We start from the raw sequence: 16,411 nt of genomic DNA, 5'->3' as shown, positions 1-16,411 counted from the left end.
GGAAATAATTGAAAGGCGCATTTCAGGCATAGCATTGCAAAGGATTAGTACAATTAAGCACATCTTAGATATTACAGAGGTGCAGATGTTGTTGCAGCCGTTGACTTCTCTAGGCTATAGCTGGTAAAAAAAAAGGCATGGCTTTGTTAAGTGTGCAAGGTCAAGTGGTGAGAAAAGAAGAAGAAATATCCGTACCTTGATCACCAAGCATCAAGTGTGAGAAGCCTTGGGTAAGAAACAGCACAGGAGTTGTACGTTTATAGGCAGGTTCTCTCAACACATGTACAGGTCGTGCACAGGTTGATCACATTGCAACATAGATGCCCATTACTTTTCCCTTTATGTTCCATGATAATACGTTATTTTACTCAGTACAAGGGCTTCCTACCTTGGCCAAATGAAACAACAAGAAATACGGTGAGCTTAAAATTGTTGTGTGTTTTTTTTTCCTGGCAATTTTTGCTAAACACGAGCCATCGGCTACATTTTCAACTTTAGAATGTTTTTTTATTCCCTGCTGTAATTTTAGATGAAAGTGGGACTTGAGCCGTCCATATATTGCATTATAATAATAATACCCAATGGTCCCTCGGTTAACGCTATTAATGCGTTCCAACAAAAACAATCTTTAATTATCGTTAATCAAATATAGGAAATATATGTTAAAGGCTTAATTTGTTTCAAGACGATCGGAAGTTGGCCTAAAAACATGCTGACACTATTTAAACAAATAAACGTTATAAGAACATATTGCAGCATTCAAATGTATAGAAACATGGATAATTAATTAATTAATGGAGCATTAAAAGATGCATACATATCCAGATGCTCTCAAAACGCTCGTAAAAGGGCGTCGCTGATTGGCTGAGGTCTGAGCGCTCCAGGTTGGTCCAAAATTGGCGGCCGCGTGACATCGTAAACACGTCGTTAACTAAAAAAGTATCGTTAATAGAAACAATGGGACCCTATTGGTGGCGGTTTGTCAACCGAAATATCGTTAATCGATGGCATCATAAACCGACGGACCACTGTACCCTGCTGTTTAAAGCCACTGCTAGATAGGGACCTCTCAATACCATGCCAGACATCGGAGTTGATTGACCATACTTGACCACGCTGGTCGTTGTAGATTGGTGAAGTGGGGTGCCCAGGATTGGTTTAGCAAATCACTCGCCAGCCATGGCTGCGAATCGAACCCGGGTGACATGGTTCATGGTGCAGTGCGCTGACCACCGCACAACCGATACATTGGGGTGACGTTACAAAACATTTATTGCTATTCACCTTGTACGGAATGAGATCAGATGATGGCACAGGTGCGGCGACTGTACTATATGCAGCAGTGGGAGGGCAGTTCTATACATTTAGCACACCTTACAATTTGAAAATCATCCTAATAAATAATACATATGGGATATCATTGAAAAGGTAATTATCTGTATTTTTGGAAAACATGACGTATTTGTACAAGAAGCCAATGGCAGGAGACATACATGAAAAAGAGAGGACCACTGCTATCCCACAGTGGAATAAAAGGTCAGTTCTCATCAAGACAGCGATACAAGTTATTTTGATCTGAATTACAGGTATGATCGGTTGATATACTATGCCCAGGTAAAAATCCACTTAATTCTTATGGAAACAATTAAATAATTGGAAATGTAGTCCAACGGAGATAATTGCTTAGTGCCCTATATTTTATTGCGTTAATTCATTTCTCAATTTTTTTAGATGTGATAAAATATGCAAATCACATTTTAAAATAAGCACACACACAAAAGATGCAGCTATTTATCAATTAACCATAACATAAATCTTATTTTGTCGAACGCACAAATAAGAATTTTACGTGATAAAAAAAAGTGGCCAACAACATTTGCATCACATGTATGTTTCTCGAGAAAATAATTACACAGCAACAAATAAATGAAATAGGTGTGGGATGTGAGCATTCTATCTATAATAGCAATTTTTCTTTTTAAAGAATTCCACCGAATGTGATTCATGTATCTGGCGGTGGCCTTAATGTGTTGAAATTATGATCACGTGTACCGCGGTAATGAATTGAGAGACAAATATTGTCGGTCGAAGCGTATGAGCATTATAACTTTGGCATCGTGGCACTGCAGGCCTTTCGCGAGAAAAATACGTGGTCAGCGCACCATTCTTTTTCACCCATCTTATGATCGACCTACGGTAAGTAACTGTCAGACTAATGCACCTGCCCTTACTGGGTATAAAAAAAAACAACAACAACAGAGGACATAAAAGACAAAGTGGGCCTGCATTCAATTTAGGTAATTCCTCGAGGAGGAGGAGGAGGCTAACAATAGCAAGCTACCCCCTGTGCGACTGCCTTGAGCAAAGATTATCTCCTTCCCTGCTGCATCGTGTGGAGAAAGGAAGGACCCTAAACACTCCCATCGCCACGGGAGAAAATGGCTACAGGCAGCCAGGTCCCTTTAAACGATTCGCACAACCGCAAACCTATTTTGCATATTACACGTAAATTGTTGCGTTGCTGAAATTGCAGCGGCAAAGCGTGGCGCCTTGTTCCCTTTGTCTTCGGAAAGCCTCTCAATTTGCACGAGGTTCACCTGCACTGCAGTGCACTGTGCCACAATTCTGCGACTCCAGCAGTTGGACATCTCTTGTGCTTGATTACTGGTGCCGCGGCCGAGCGCCATGATCACAAAAGCGCAACAGCAACAACAACATCAAAAAGCCAAGGCGTTTATATGCGGGACATTTGATTTTGTGCCGCAGCTCGTGACGTAGCGATTTAAACGCACGTCACTCGGGCACCCTTGGCCGGTATACACGCGCAGCAATCTGGATGACCTTCCGTTTTCCTTTCATCGGGTGTGCGGCAGAATAATGTTCAAAATACAGTGAGAAATAGTCGTGATTTTTTTTGTTGCCTCCCTATTTTGCATTGGGGGGTTTTTTTTTTCGTCCAAAAATTGCGCTGTGAAATTTGTCTGCTACAAATGTGCCAACCGTGGCTTCGCCTAGAATTTAGCCGGCATCTGGAAAGTGGTAGCATGAAATGGTATTTCACGCCCAGATTGTGAAAATTCGCAAACTTTAGCCACGACAAAAACCATTAACATTCACACTGCATGATTTATAGAAATTCCTCAGAATTGTGGAATATTCTCAAGTGCAACAAAATATTAATGGTGTGTTTGGCAATGTGCGATTGTCATTTAGTCCAAAGCGTTTTAACATGACTTAAATTATCATAAATTATACCGCACTTAGTTATGTTTGCAATTAAAACAAGGCATGTTTTCTCACAATAGAAAATAGAAATGGCGCTCCTTTTTAATGCAATTTAATATTAAAGTACAATTTCTATGCTTTAACCAATTCTATACGAATACATTAATTAGTCCTAAATTAATCAGCACATAGAACCGCCAGTCGCTTGCCTGCCTACCTTGGTATGCAAAAGCACTGAACTAATGAATATGTGTGTTTGCCAATTCACATATAATTAATTGGAGAACATTATTTTCTGCTAATTAGGGACGTTCACACATATTAGGGACTGCACAGGCCCTCGGCAAAGTGGCAATTGATTATCAGATACAATTTGAATTACTGTCCAATCTGATTGAGTACATTTTAAAAAAATATTTGCAGAATATATGCCATATGCTTTTCATATGAGTGGCTGAGCATCAGATGACAAATACTTAATTTTGGACTGCTGGTTAAACCAGGGTGGGAATTTATTTAATTTGCCCTTTTACTTTATAATAATACAAACTTCAACATGTGCATTTGCAGTGCGATGCATGTTATATATAAGCATACTTTCTAAATCATGAATTCCATTTATACAAGTAATAGAAAATAATGTAACGTACTGTATTTAATATGATATAGGCCAAAAGTCGGGGTGTAGATATAATATGGTGCAACGGTTGACTGGACAGATATTGGAATGACACAAAACCTTAGCGGATAATAAAATAACATGATTGCAGAATTATGAATTTGCCTCAGTTGTTTTCAAAATAAAGTAGCATATTATGGGGTGATTTTTTTTACTATACATCGGTCAAAATGACAACATCTTGCAGACATCTCGACGATAATTTACGTGGAAATATATTCAGGATTAGGCAATTATCACTCAATTAAATATGATGACTAAGAAAGATTTACTGCAACAAAGGCAATCTCTCAGCACACATGAAGGGCATCTGCGCGCATTCATTCCCCTCCCCCAACACTCAAAGATAAACTCCCAATGTAATTAATGAATTAATGACTGTATTAATTGAAGTTATTTATCATTTCGCACACTGGAAGTGCAAGCAGATAATAATACTAATAAGCATTCTGTCGACAAGCTGTTAGAATTGCTGTTTGGATTTGCATTTAGACCTTCCACCTTTTCCATTGGCAAAGCATCGCAAGCATTTACCCGATCACGCCTCTACGCATTCCGCGCGAGTGATTTTCCTTTTAGTTGAAGAATTGGTTATAACTCAGACGTGACCTCGTCGTCGTTACACGCTGCATTTTATATACAGACGTTCAAATGTGACCGGGCATTTCAAGGAATAAATATCCACCCACCTCTTTCAAATCTGACATCTGGCAGCAGAGAAAGATAGAGATAAAGGAACAGTCAGGCACAGATTCAGCACGAGTTGCAAAGCACAGGACATTGAGCTGAGAAAGGAACAGAAATCACAGATTGAATAGATTAGAACAGGCAAAATGTTGCAAGAAAGTTTGTGACTGTCAAATATTCCAGTGTACATTTTATTATAATAATAATAACATACTGCGCTGGATCAAACCATTGTCGCATGAAGGCATCCCAAATGTCACATTGATTGCAGGGTTCTTTGACCATTGTTCACCACACCGGTCAGTGTGGGGGTTGATTAATTAGGCGGGAGGTGGGGTATCCCAGGACCGGTTCGGATATCACTCGCCACTGATGTTAACTGTGGCTCGGATTAAACTCGGGTCACGTGGTTCAAACTTAATTTGGAGCTTTCGTGACAGCAGGAATTACTCTTTGGTTCTTTCGGTAAAGTCACGTATAAAGATTAAAAAAATATTTCATCGATTATTTTATCTTTATACGTGACTTTACCGAAAGAACCAAAGAGTGGTGTCACGTGGTTCACGGCACAGCGCACAAACGACTGCTACTAAGTTCCACCACCATACCGTTAGATATTATCAAATCTCGTGGTGTAAAAATGTCAAAAATTATGGATTATAACTAACAAGATTATTTAATTTAGGGCATATGCAGATATATGAATTATTATTTTGAAAATCAAATCCACTTAACATCATGGAGCATCCAAAGCATTGTTGTTTATTTTTGTTACGGCACAGTAGTTTATCGTGTCGACGTAGGTTCACGGACTTTCAAAAGAATATTTAGTACAAACTGTCAAGTAACGTCCTGTCAGATATTTTATTTGTAGGGTTCCCATGGCAGATTGTAGGTTGATATAGTGTCAAGCTGTCAGAAAAAAATCAACAGCTGTACTAAACAGCGGTATGTTTTCAGTTCCTGTCCATATAAAAATAGACTATACTTTCCCCATGTCTCCTTTGTACTAAAAAAATGTAAGTGATAATCCTACTCAATGAGCATTGAGGTAGTACTCATTTCCCTCTGAGTCAGTGGTGGAAATTCAACATTCCTATGACAGGGCCCAGTCTACCCACGTGATAAGTCGACCCATCGCACAACCACTGTTGACTTCCCCACAAAGTGGTAATCATTTGATCAACCCCACAGTTATGAGTGGCTGTGTTAACCCCCACCAGGATTTGAACTCGCAACCTTCCCATTACAAGCCACTCGCCCTACTGCTATGCAAAGTTAAGCCCCCCCCCCCACCGTATAGCCTTAACAGACTGTAGGGGCAAGTGCTGTTAGCTAGTAGCACCCATGAAGGCCGACAGGGCACACGAGAGGTTTGGTTGCCAACACCAGGCCCGGCCGTCTTGGTCTCCCCAGTGGCGATGTTTACTACACAACCACACCAGGTAATCATTTTAGGCTGAGTCGACCTAGGGGATGCCCAGGACCGGTTCAGATGATCGTCACTGGTGTTGGCCACGAGCAGGAGTCGAACTCGGGTCGCCGGGTTCGAAGCGCGGCGTGCTATACTGCCGCTCCTCTATGCACACACACACACACCTATATCTGTACGACTATACTCTCTCATACATGAACAGACGCTACCATTATCCCCCCTCCCCACTCAAATGGACCCCTTCAGCTCCCACACTCCATACTGTCATCGTCTTCACTCCCTCGAGCTAATCACCTGTCATAAATACAAGCCAATTCGTACATGAAACCCTGACGTATTTGCAAATACAATGTCTCCGTTTCCCGAGCATCATAGTAAACTACGTTGGGGAGCGTCGCTACCAGGAGGATGAGTTTCAATTAACCGCATTTTCTCGTTTTGGCAGACACATAATGGAAAGGACAAACTTCATTAAGACGAATTTTCACATGGAGCACGAGCAGATTATTCCAACATTTTTCAATCTGCATCTGTGATATTTGTATGGTATTGTTTTGTCACCATGGTGAACATTATCTGATGAGATTTTCAATATCATACCAAAATTCGCATGCCCGTCAATGTTGTGTTTTATTTTATTTTATGGTTGTTGCGCGCCTGGTTTAGAATGTTTTTGTTATGTTGAGACATGATCATGTGTTGATGTCCCATACCGACGAAGAACAGAAAAAGGAACCAAGGTAATCTGTATCAAATGTTTCTTTTTCACATCTTCATGAAATACTTACAGCAAAGTCGGCTTCGTTATTTTTAACATCGTGTACAAAATAATGATACTCTTTGCAAGACGCTAATTACAATCTCAAATGAATCCGCAGCCATTTATGCTTCACTGCCCGAGCGAGGGAAAATCTGAGAGCCATCGTATTATTTACCGTGAGCAAAAAGGGGCCCCACAGACTCGGGCCATATTCATGACGTCTAAAAAAATATTCCTTTGTTTAAAATTAACATGCGTGGACACCTTGAATGCGCCTTCTGCTTGCTGGGTATTTCAATGCCTAACCCCCCCCCTGCCGCTCCTCCCCAATTCTCGCAGCACCACCACCACCATAGCGTCTCCTCCATATTACTCCCCGCAGTCAATTAACGTATAGTCGAGAAATAATTAACACTGAAATATATAAATAATATGTGCGGACAAATTGTATAAATAGACGTACGAGTTCAGTTTGGTTCAACACCGAGGATAAAACTGCGTGTGGATTGGCCAAACCGTCATAACAGGAAAGCTCATCATTCATACTTGATTTGAAGCTTTCGTGACTGCAGGAAATTACTCTTAGGTTATTTCGGTAAAGTCATGATGAAAACCATTTAACAGTAATTATGAAAGTTGCGTGCAATAGTTCGGTCTATCCAAAACATTACTGAATCGTATGTTATCAAGGGTATATTTATTTTAAAGCCGCTTTAAGAGTTGTATCGGTGACTCAAGGAGGTCAGAGCGCTCAGCCAGCATCATCGAGATCCTGGGTTTAAAAATCCATGCAGCCGCGTGATGAGTGAACCGGATTCTCGATTGTAGCACCAAGGACTTCACAAAAACATCCGCAAAAATTGCATTTTGATCACATGCTTAATTTCGCAAAAATTCCAGCTCTGAGAAATGCTAACTATTAGTTTGTTTTTCAACGAATGTTACTCTCTGTGTGGTCCATAGATCAGTCACTTTCAGGGATGTCGGAGGCAGCTCCGTGAGATCTGCTTCCGTGGGCCATTCTCTAACACGAAGGGCTGCCCTGCCCAGCGAGAAATGGGTACTTTGTCGACACCAATAGAGCAACGATCAGGATGGAATTTGGAGAAGAGGCAAAAAATAAGAAAAAACTATTGCATTGCATGCCTCGTAACGGCAGCTGCAGGGTTAGTGAGATTGTGACTCCCGTCCTGTGCTATGAACCCGGCGAACAAACTTTGATTACTGGGCACAGCTGACATCAGTGGTGGGTGATATCTTCACAGTCATCCTCGGCCCTAAATCAGTATGGCAGAAAATTAAATAATCCGTGACCAACATGGTTTGCGGGGCGCTCTTCATCTATTCGTTGTATGAAAATGGCTGAATGTCATTACAATGTAGAAAATAATTGTAATTTATTTCACAAATAAACATAAAGAATATTTGTTTTACTTTTCCATCGCTTTTCCTGGGAAATGGCTATTGAACAAGCACACGGGATGTGGAAAGCATCACTGTGTGATTGAGCAACTGAGCCCAACATTAAAGTCACAGTTTTACCAAATTCTTACATTTGGACCATTGTTACCTCAACTTTAAACATAACGCTCAACACAGCCGTGTATGGTTTTCTGGAATAGGGGTTTTCAGACATTGAATCAGCACCGCCAAAGAAAAGCGTTCTGCCAGATTTTCGCCTTTTATTTCATAAGCTGGCAATCAGCGCGGCGTATAACCATATTCTGTGATACTTTTAATACAGCCGCCATTATTTAAAGAGTCAACTCGCTTTTTTATCATCTGCGTAGCTAGATACCGGCAGAACCCGATTCGAGCAATAATCCAATTGTGACTCAATCGTTTAACTCGAGAAGACAATGGTGTTCAGTCAAATGAAGAAGAAAAAACATACCGGAAAAGGAATGTGCACTCAAATGTGGCACCACTTGGTGGCATTTAAGCGATGAAAAGAGAATGGCGATTGATTTCAGCGGCCAAGGGACTGAAATGTCTCAGTGTCTCGGTGTACTTGAGGTTACCAACAGTGACAGACGGAAGGCAAAGGACAAAGCCTTGATGATGCGAAAGCACATTTCATCATGCACGTAACCTCACTCCCACCCATCGGTTATCATCTGTGCACAGGACATCGCAGGGCAGAAAACAGCTGCAGGAGTTGCTTGTATGGTATCTAATTGCAGGCGCGTGTTAATTCGTCGTCATTGTCATCATCGTTATCAGCCATGATCAATCCATGGCCCATCTCGAAGCTCAATTTCCGTGGTGGATTTTCTTGTGTGCGTTCACTCCTTTGGCCTCCACTCGGCAATTATTCTCCTGCATATGTTCTCGTATTAATCTATTATAGTCCACATATGGTGCTTGACAATGACAGTGAATCCTTGTGGTTTCCCAGGAATTTCTTTCCTAAATCCAACCGCTCATGCTTTTTGGGAACAAACATTCAAATGATGTCGTGGCTGTACAGTACATTGAAAACCCAGCGTCGTACACGCCCATACATGGGGTAATAAGCTGGAACTAATGAAAGTTTGACCACATCGACAATGAAATGCTATGTCAGTCTGCTCGATAAGGTTCAAACGAGGGACACTGAGGCTGGATTTTGTGGGCTCATACCCTGCGTGATCACGTCCTCAGAGAGACATGCAAGTTATCCGCGCAAGATGACTGCGGCTTGTCATCTCTGTGCAGTTCACTGTCCGAGGTTCGCGTTTCGGGGCACTACACGGTGCCTCATCACAGCGCGCGGATTGTTAACGTGTTGTAGTGCGGCTCTTGATGGAGCCCGCTCTTCAATGGGTAAGGCGGCTGTGCATTGCCGATGTGATCAATGGAACACATCGTGTGGAGACCGGGAACCCGAATGAATCGTCGCACAATATTTACAACGACAATCACGTTAGAGTACAATAAGAATGGCAAATATCAAATTGGATTAATGTGTTTTTTTCTTGCATTTCACGTTACACTTAGCAGCCTAAATCGACGTGGCGTTGAACGTGTTTTTGATCTTTTCTTGAGAAAGCAACACGTACGTAAAAAATAAATGAAGTGAAAGGCACAGGGCTGAAATTGTTCGTTCGTGATACGGTACGAGAGAGCCCGCTCTTTCATGCCGGCCTGCGAATACCCACACTTTACCCCGCCACATTCGACCTGCCCATCGACAAACCATTTTATATTGCTCGGCTGTACTGTGGTAGGCGAAGATTCGGCACGGTTGGCTACTTACGGTTGCGAAAGAAGTTCAACGAACACTCCGTACGTACAAGAAACTTTTGCCCAACTGCAACGTCGGGAGATGAACTTCGAATCGGCGACCTCCGCTTCGCAATTCCATCGTACGAACCGTTAGCCCACGGCACCATGACAAACACAATATTGCGCTGCGTACTCGCACTGACCCGGAGAGCGATCGCAAAAGCGGTCGATCCCCCCACGATGTCAAAATCAGCAGAGAGAAAAACAAAACAACGGGTCCTCCCTCCTTCGCGCGACTAAAACGAACGGGCGTAAAATAAACAAAAGGTTACGGAGCACTTGTGGGCCGACGGCAGACGTCCAGTGCGAAAAGACCATGACAAACGAAGTCACCGGATTAACTCGTGTGCTTTCAAAGCTCTCTCTCTCTCTTAATCAGCGACGACGCCAGCAAGCGCTGGATAGAGGTCGGCGGTTCCTTAAGGGAAGGGCGAGGGAGCGACATATTCATTTGTTCATTACCAAATGTGAAATTCACTTCACCTCCGGCTCTAAACGTGGGGGCCCGGTGACATCTCTAATGCCGAAAGCATTTACGGTACTTCGACGCGTTTGTTGTTTTCATTGACCCCCACCCACCCACCCACACACGACCACCCTTGCCGGAGTACCGGTTTAAACTAAATAATACAAAAAAATGTATATTTACAATATTTTACTTGACATTGGCCGTGCGACAAAGCCAATGCCTTCCGCTTCCCCATGATACGATACGGAATACAATTTGGGATGTCTGCACGCTATGTTGAACTTTTTTCTCTCTGTACGTAGCCAACCGTGGAGGAAGCACAACAAACTAAAACACACGCAACAACAAAAATCAGTTCTAAAGAAAATGTGTGTTCAATCTAGATCTAAATGTGCAAAGTTTCAGCGGCTTCCTCACCCTGCTCAACAAATAACTTAATGGTCTTGCCCCACCATGTCTTGCCACACTTGTATCTTTCTACGCGCCCTCACTGGTCTCAATCTTTGCTGTCTCTCTCCCCTTCTCCTTGCGATCAATCCACGCTATCGCTCTTTGGCCCCCCTTCACTGGAACAAACTTCCCCTCCGCATTAAACAGTCAACCTTCGCTCACCAGTTTCCGCCCCGCACTCAAAACTCACTCACTTTCCCTCACTCACCCCACGACCCATTAATCTCCCCCTCATAACCGCCACCGTTACTGTTCCCTCTTCATATTCTCATGATGTGGCTTTCACTCATTCCCCATTCATTCAATCCATTCATCACAATTTAATGTCATCAATTTCGCTTTCACCAAAATTCACGCATCACAGATTTGCCCATTGTTTCCTCTCATCTGTTTCATTCACCTCATCGCCACCATTACATTCATATATACGATTTTTTTTGTTCCGTGTAAAGCACCTTATCCAAGGCACCATATAAATTATTTTAAGATACCGGAAGGCAGGAGCGTTCAAGCTGTGGCCGCATCTGGAGATGCTGGAACGGAAGCAAACTGGATTGTGTGATGCTGTCCTGCTGTGGTTTATTTATGGGACCTTTTTGTTGCCAGTATCCAAATTGAAACATAAGAATAGATTTTGATTGAAAGCTTTCGTGACTGCAGGGATTCATATTCTTGGTTCTTTCGGTAAAGTCACGTAGAAGAGAAACAATAAAATAAAATAAGAATATAACACAATAAAATGCTCACGACGTTTCGACTGCAACACAAGCAATCGTCATCAGGTGTGAAAAACACAGAAAATTTTTTTGAAAAAAGTGGCGGGTCTTTCTTATCTTCAGCACCACGGACAGCGATTTTGGCAGTTGTTCAGATGGACGAGTCCATCTATGTTCGGAAAAGAGGAGGGGGGAGAGGAAGAGAATGGAATGCGGTCTGAAAGTCACCATAAGCGTGAACAAATCAAAATAGGTTTTACCCTTTCTGGAATTAAAGGAGCGTGTTTTATTTGCACGTTTTGTCAAAAGTATGTGTCGTCAATGCAGACTTGGTGCCTTGACAAAAAGGTATCTACGGTATTTGGTATTTTAACATCTTAACACCTGTTGTATGAACATAAAGGCTAAAACCTATAGTTGTACTGCAAGTGGTGGAATGACACATCACTCCTCCTGCCCTAGGATGAGTCAGCCTCAAATGAGTACCTGGTGCGGTGTGTAAAGCAAGGCCGTAATTATAATATAATATCACATCCCCCCCAATATTCAAATATGCTCAAAATGTCCCCCCCCCCCCCAATATATTGCTATAAAATAGATTTCTGTTTAAATGATTGTAGTTATGGTTGTACTTTATTTATCCCTAATCTCTGCCATTAAATACAATGAAACAAGAAAAGGTAAAAAAGAAAAAACAGAGCAATGTAATACAATACACTATTAGACATTGTTGTAAAAAATAAATAAAAAGCTCATCCTATGTGTTAGTGAATTTTTTTTATTTTAGGCAGGAAATTCGTTTTCAAATTTAGATTTTTTTTCTGGGGGGGGGGGGGGGGGGGAAACCCAGGCCCCCTGGAAGATTTGGTCCCCCCAAATGTTGGCTCCATGGCTACGGCCTTGGTGTACGGCATCGCCACTTCGGGAGAAAAAGGCGGTCTGGAGTGGTGCTGGCCACCCACCTCCTCGTGTGCCGTGCCGGCCTTCATAGGTGCTCGCAGGGGGGGTTTACACCATCGCCATCACGCACACAAGCCGTTTGACGCGAGAATCGCGAGCTGCAGTCGTTCATTCTCACAGCCACGAATCGCTACTCTATACGTGTCATGAAGTAAATACAGTATTGATATTCATTGATCGGACCGTTGCCTATTTCTAGCTCAATAATTTGATGCCTATGAATGGAATACAGCAGTGAATTTTAGAGTTCCTGTAAAAAAAAATTAGAGTCGAAGGTAAAGGTGCAATTGCTTTTTCGTGCCACTGCTGTCAGAAGGACCTCCACGAGAGGTAGCTTAGGACAGCCATTCTAGATGGTATTCTGCCTATTATTTCACGCTGGCCAGAAGTCTTGGAAGAGGTGGGAGTGCCCACACTTCACCTCACCACAGATGATCTGCCATGTGACTGACTGTGACGTGTACCAATTTATACTGCTGGGTGGCAGCGATTTCAGCCGCATCATCTCTACATAACAAAAAGGCTCAGTCACTTTTACATGCACCTTTACATCATCCGCATCTAGTTTACACAACAAAGGCTCATTCCTAACAGCGTGTTTCAGCCGCACCGAACCTCACAAAAATTATATTCAGGGGCTACCCTGGCTCCTCCCACCCTCAACCAGTATATATACAAATACTGTTTTATTGGAATTTCTCTCACTTGATACAGCTATCGTGCTGTGACAGTTCCACCTGAAGACGGAAGCTTGTGTTGCCTCAGAAACGTCGTGATTTTTATTTTATTTTTATTTTACTTTTATTAATTTAAATTTTTTACCTACGTGACTTTACCGAAAAAACCTAAGAATATGCTGGGTGGGCATTGTTTCAACCACCGCACGAGAAAACGGAATGAAACTGGTAACCTGGATTGAAGGTCTATTGTGCTCACCATTGCACTACAACAGCAAAGCACGGTACTGCTGTTAAATTCAGTTAGTTCTTTCCGCAGAGCATCAAAATCAAGGATAAGCTTCAGATCATTAAACCAAGTCCCCAGAGACCAATGCATTATCCTTAACTTATCCCAATATCACGAGGCAGGCACTAATGTTTATCCCACTCTGACCTTCAACTGACTACACTACCTCCACTTTGAATCGAATTGATTCAACCAACGTAAGGGAGAGGAAGAGACACGCATACACGTACACAAACACAGCGACGTGTGCTTTTAATGCACCAATTTAATAAGCTGCATTTATTTAACGGGCGTTCAAATACATTGGGATAATAACATAACAAAAAGGGCATTTTCCTCATAAATAAACCCCAGTTCTTTCCTTGCTTGGAAACACCTAGTGGATCTCAACCTGGTTCTTTCCTGGGGGGGAAAAAAACCTAAAGAAATCGATTACCTGATTTGATGATGAGCACCAATACTCGCCATTCGCCACTAAGTGACGGTGACGCCACATGTGTCATGCCAGGTGCACTTTGAGGCCACGTGAAGTGTCGAAGGCTCGCTGACAGGAGGTCACGGGACAGACCCAGGTGCCATGGGTTGGCTGACTGAGATGACTGGTAGATGCACCAACTGTACCCTCTACTGTGCCAACTTGCTGCATTTTATCCGCCCTGGCGCTCTGCTCGTTGTTGTGAGCGTCACTCCTCTGCCCTCAGTTTTTGTTGGAGGGCGACTGCCTCTAACTGCCAAGTAGCGTCCTTCACAAAACAAAGACGACGATCCCCCCCGTATAGCCTTAACAGACTGTAGGGGCAAGTGCTGTTAGCGAGCACCTATAAAGGCCAGCACGGCACACAAGGGGGTGGGGTGGCCAACACCACACCCGGCCGCCTTTGTCTCCCCAGAGGTGATGTTTACACATCGCACCAGGTATTCATTTGAGGCTGAGTCGACCTAGAAGATGCCCAGAACCGGTTCAGAGAATCGTCACTGGTGTTCGCCATGAGCGGGAATCGAACTCGGGTCGCCAGGTTCGTAGCGCAGCGCGCTAACCGCTACACCACTGCTCCCCTTCACGAGCATGCGTGCACATGTGCATGCACGCATGCATGCACGCATGCACGCACACACAAATTGAGTTGCTTTTAAAGGCGACCTGAGCTGCCTCCACTTTTCTAGACACTTATGTAAATCCAAGCCCTCTTTTATCAAGAAAGTACCAGCACCACTCCTAGCTCACGGTGAGAATCATAGTGGTATAAACACTTCATCCCGTGAAACACGGACACATTATAATTGTATCATGATGCACAACATAATGTTTATCGCAATATTAATTTCGCCGTAACTTTGCAATTGTATTTCACATTTCTATTTGGTTGATTTTGTGCCGTGCTGTACTCCCTTTGCAACTAAATATCGCTTCAAGGTTATTTAACCGTAGTTCACTAAGCATAAGCATGCGATTAGTATTTTAATTGTTGCAACTATACCATCCTACAATGCTTAAAACGCACAATGCTGTCAGTTACACTGGAAATAATTAAATGCACTGCCCACCGATGGCGACATAATCGTCATGCCGTCAAGTACTCCAACATATTAAGTTAATCTTTCATTTAATTAATAATAGTTCTTTATTTACATATTTATTGACTCAGTGTGTTATTTGAAAAATGGCCTTGCCAGGATATAAAATATTTGAGAACATTTTAAAACGAGCACCGACAATTACGATCCGATATTTAGCAAAACGGACGATACGTTTTTATCGCGGATTTTAGATCTCACGACCTAAATGTATCTTTACTATCGCCATGTCATAGCTGTGATGCTAGTGAAACCGAGATAGAGCGCCCATCCACATCTCCTCCAGTGTTGTTTGAAGGTGGACTTCTGAGGTCATCTCAATCAATATCTCAATTGTTTTTTGGGGGGGTTTCTTTTTTACTTCCAGAAGAAAACTCTGGTGACATTTTGAGTCACTCAAACCTGCCCGTTTGGCACGAAACCCGATGACACTTCATGAGAGAAAACATATTAAAAAAACCTTTTTCATGGGAAAGAAATAAATAACATTGATTATTTTTTGTGTAATTTACGATGGTGAAAAAAATACGCGTGTTCTGGAAGGGATATGTTAATGCGTTATCACAAAAGTGCCCCCTTGATGACTTTCACATCTGTCCAGTTTTGCGAGCAGCTGTTTCAGCAGTCGTGTGGGTGGACTCTGGCTTTGTTGAACCTTATGCTTGCCAATTAGGACTAACTCTTCGCATCGCGGGTTGGGCTTTTTGTTATTCACAGAACATTACACTGTACATTGACATGAGGATCGCATTTTTTTTTTATATTTCACCCAAAATGAAGGTCATTTGTGCTTATGTTACAAATCACAGGTTTGGCCTGATGTGAATATGAACTTACACATATTACTGAATTGTGACTGCAGCATGCAAGCACTATATACATACTATGGAGCAGTGGCAAATTCGTGGTAAATGTACCGAACTATGAATCCATATTCGATAGCAAGTCACAGCTAACATCAGTGCTGAGAGTGATATCTGAAACAGTGCTAGACCCTCCCACCACCTTGTCGTTGGCACTACTTTGACAGTTCTAATTTTCTGTATGTGGCCAAACACATTCCTGCGGAGGGAGCTGGTAGGAACGTTGGTTTGCTCGATCAATGGCCAGGGTCAACGGCCGCGTGGTGTATTCCGCAAATATGCCCGACTGAGGGCGGGCACAAGTCGGCGTGAGTAGGTTAAACGTTGAGTTTTATAAGGGCACCACGGGGTGACCAGCC

At 42.6% G+C, this 16,411-nt stretch overlaps 1 protein-coding gene across 11 annotated transcripts in view; it reads right to left on the bottom strand.

Annotated features, from left to right (window-relative positions):
• Positions 1-16,411, bottom strand: part of LOC144944023 (neurexin-1-like) — a 389,198-nt gene that overhangs the window by 336,275 nt on the left and 36,512 nt on the right. For all 11 annotated transcript variants that reach the window (XR_013639554.1, XM_078872018.1, XM_078872025.1 and 8 more), the window contains exons 3-4: positions 4,594-4,611; positions 196-225 (exon numbers count right to left, since the gene is read on the bottom strand). Coding sequence is in view for 10 of the 11 variants with exons in the window: in XM_078872018.1 (XP_078728144.1) it covers positions 196-225; positions 4,594-4,611 (48 nt within the window). In the remaining variant the exon portion in view is untranslated. The remainder of the gene's footprint in view (positions 1-195; positions 226-4,593; positions 4,612-16,411) is intronic.

This window comes from Lampetra fluviatilis, chromosome 33, assembly GCF_964198595.1.
Source record: "Lampetra fluviatilis chromosome 33, kcLamFluv1.1, whole genome shotgun sequence".
Classification (NCBI taxonomy): domain Eukaryota; kingdom Metazoa; phylum Chordata; class Hyperoartia; order Petromyzontiformes; family Petromyzontidae; genus Lampetra; species Lampetra fluviatilis.
The sequence above is the reverse complement of the archived record's forward strand: the minus strand, read 5'-3'. Positions and strand labels throughout refer to the sequence as shown.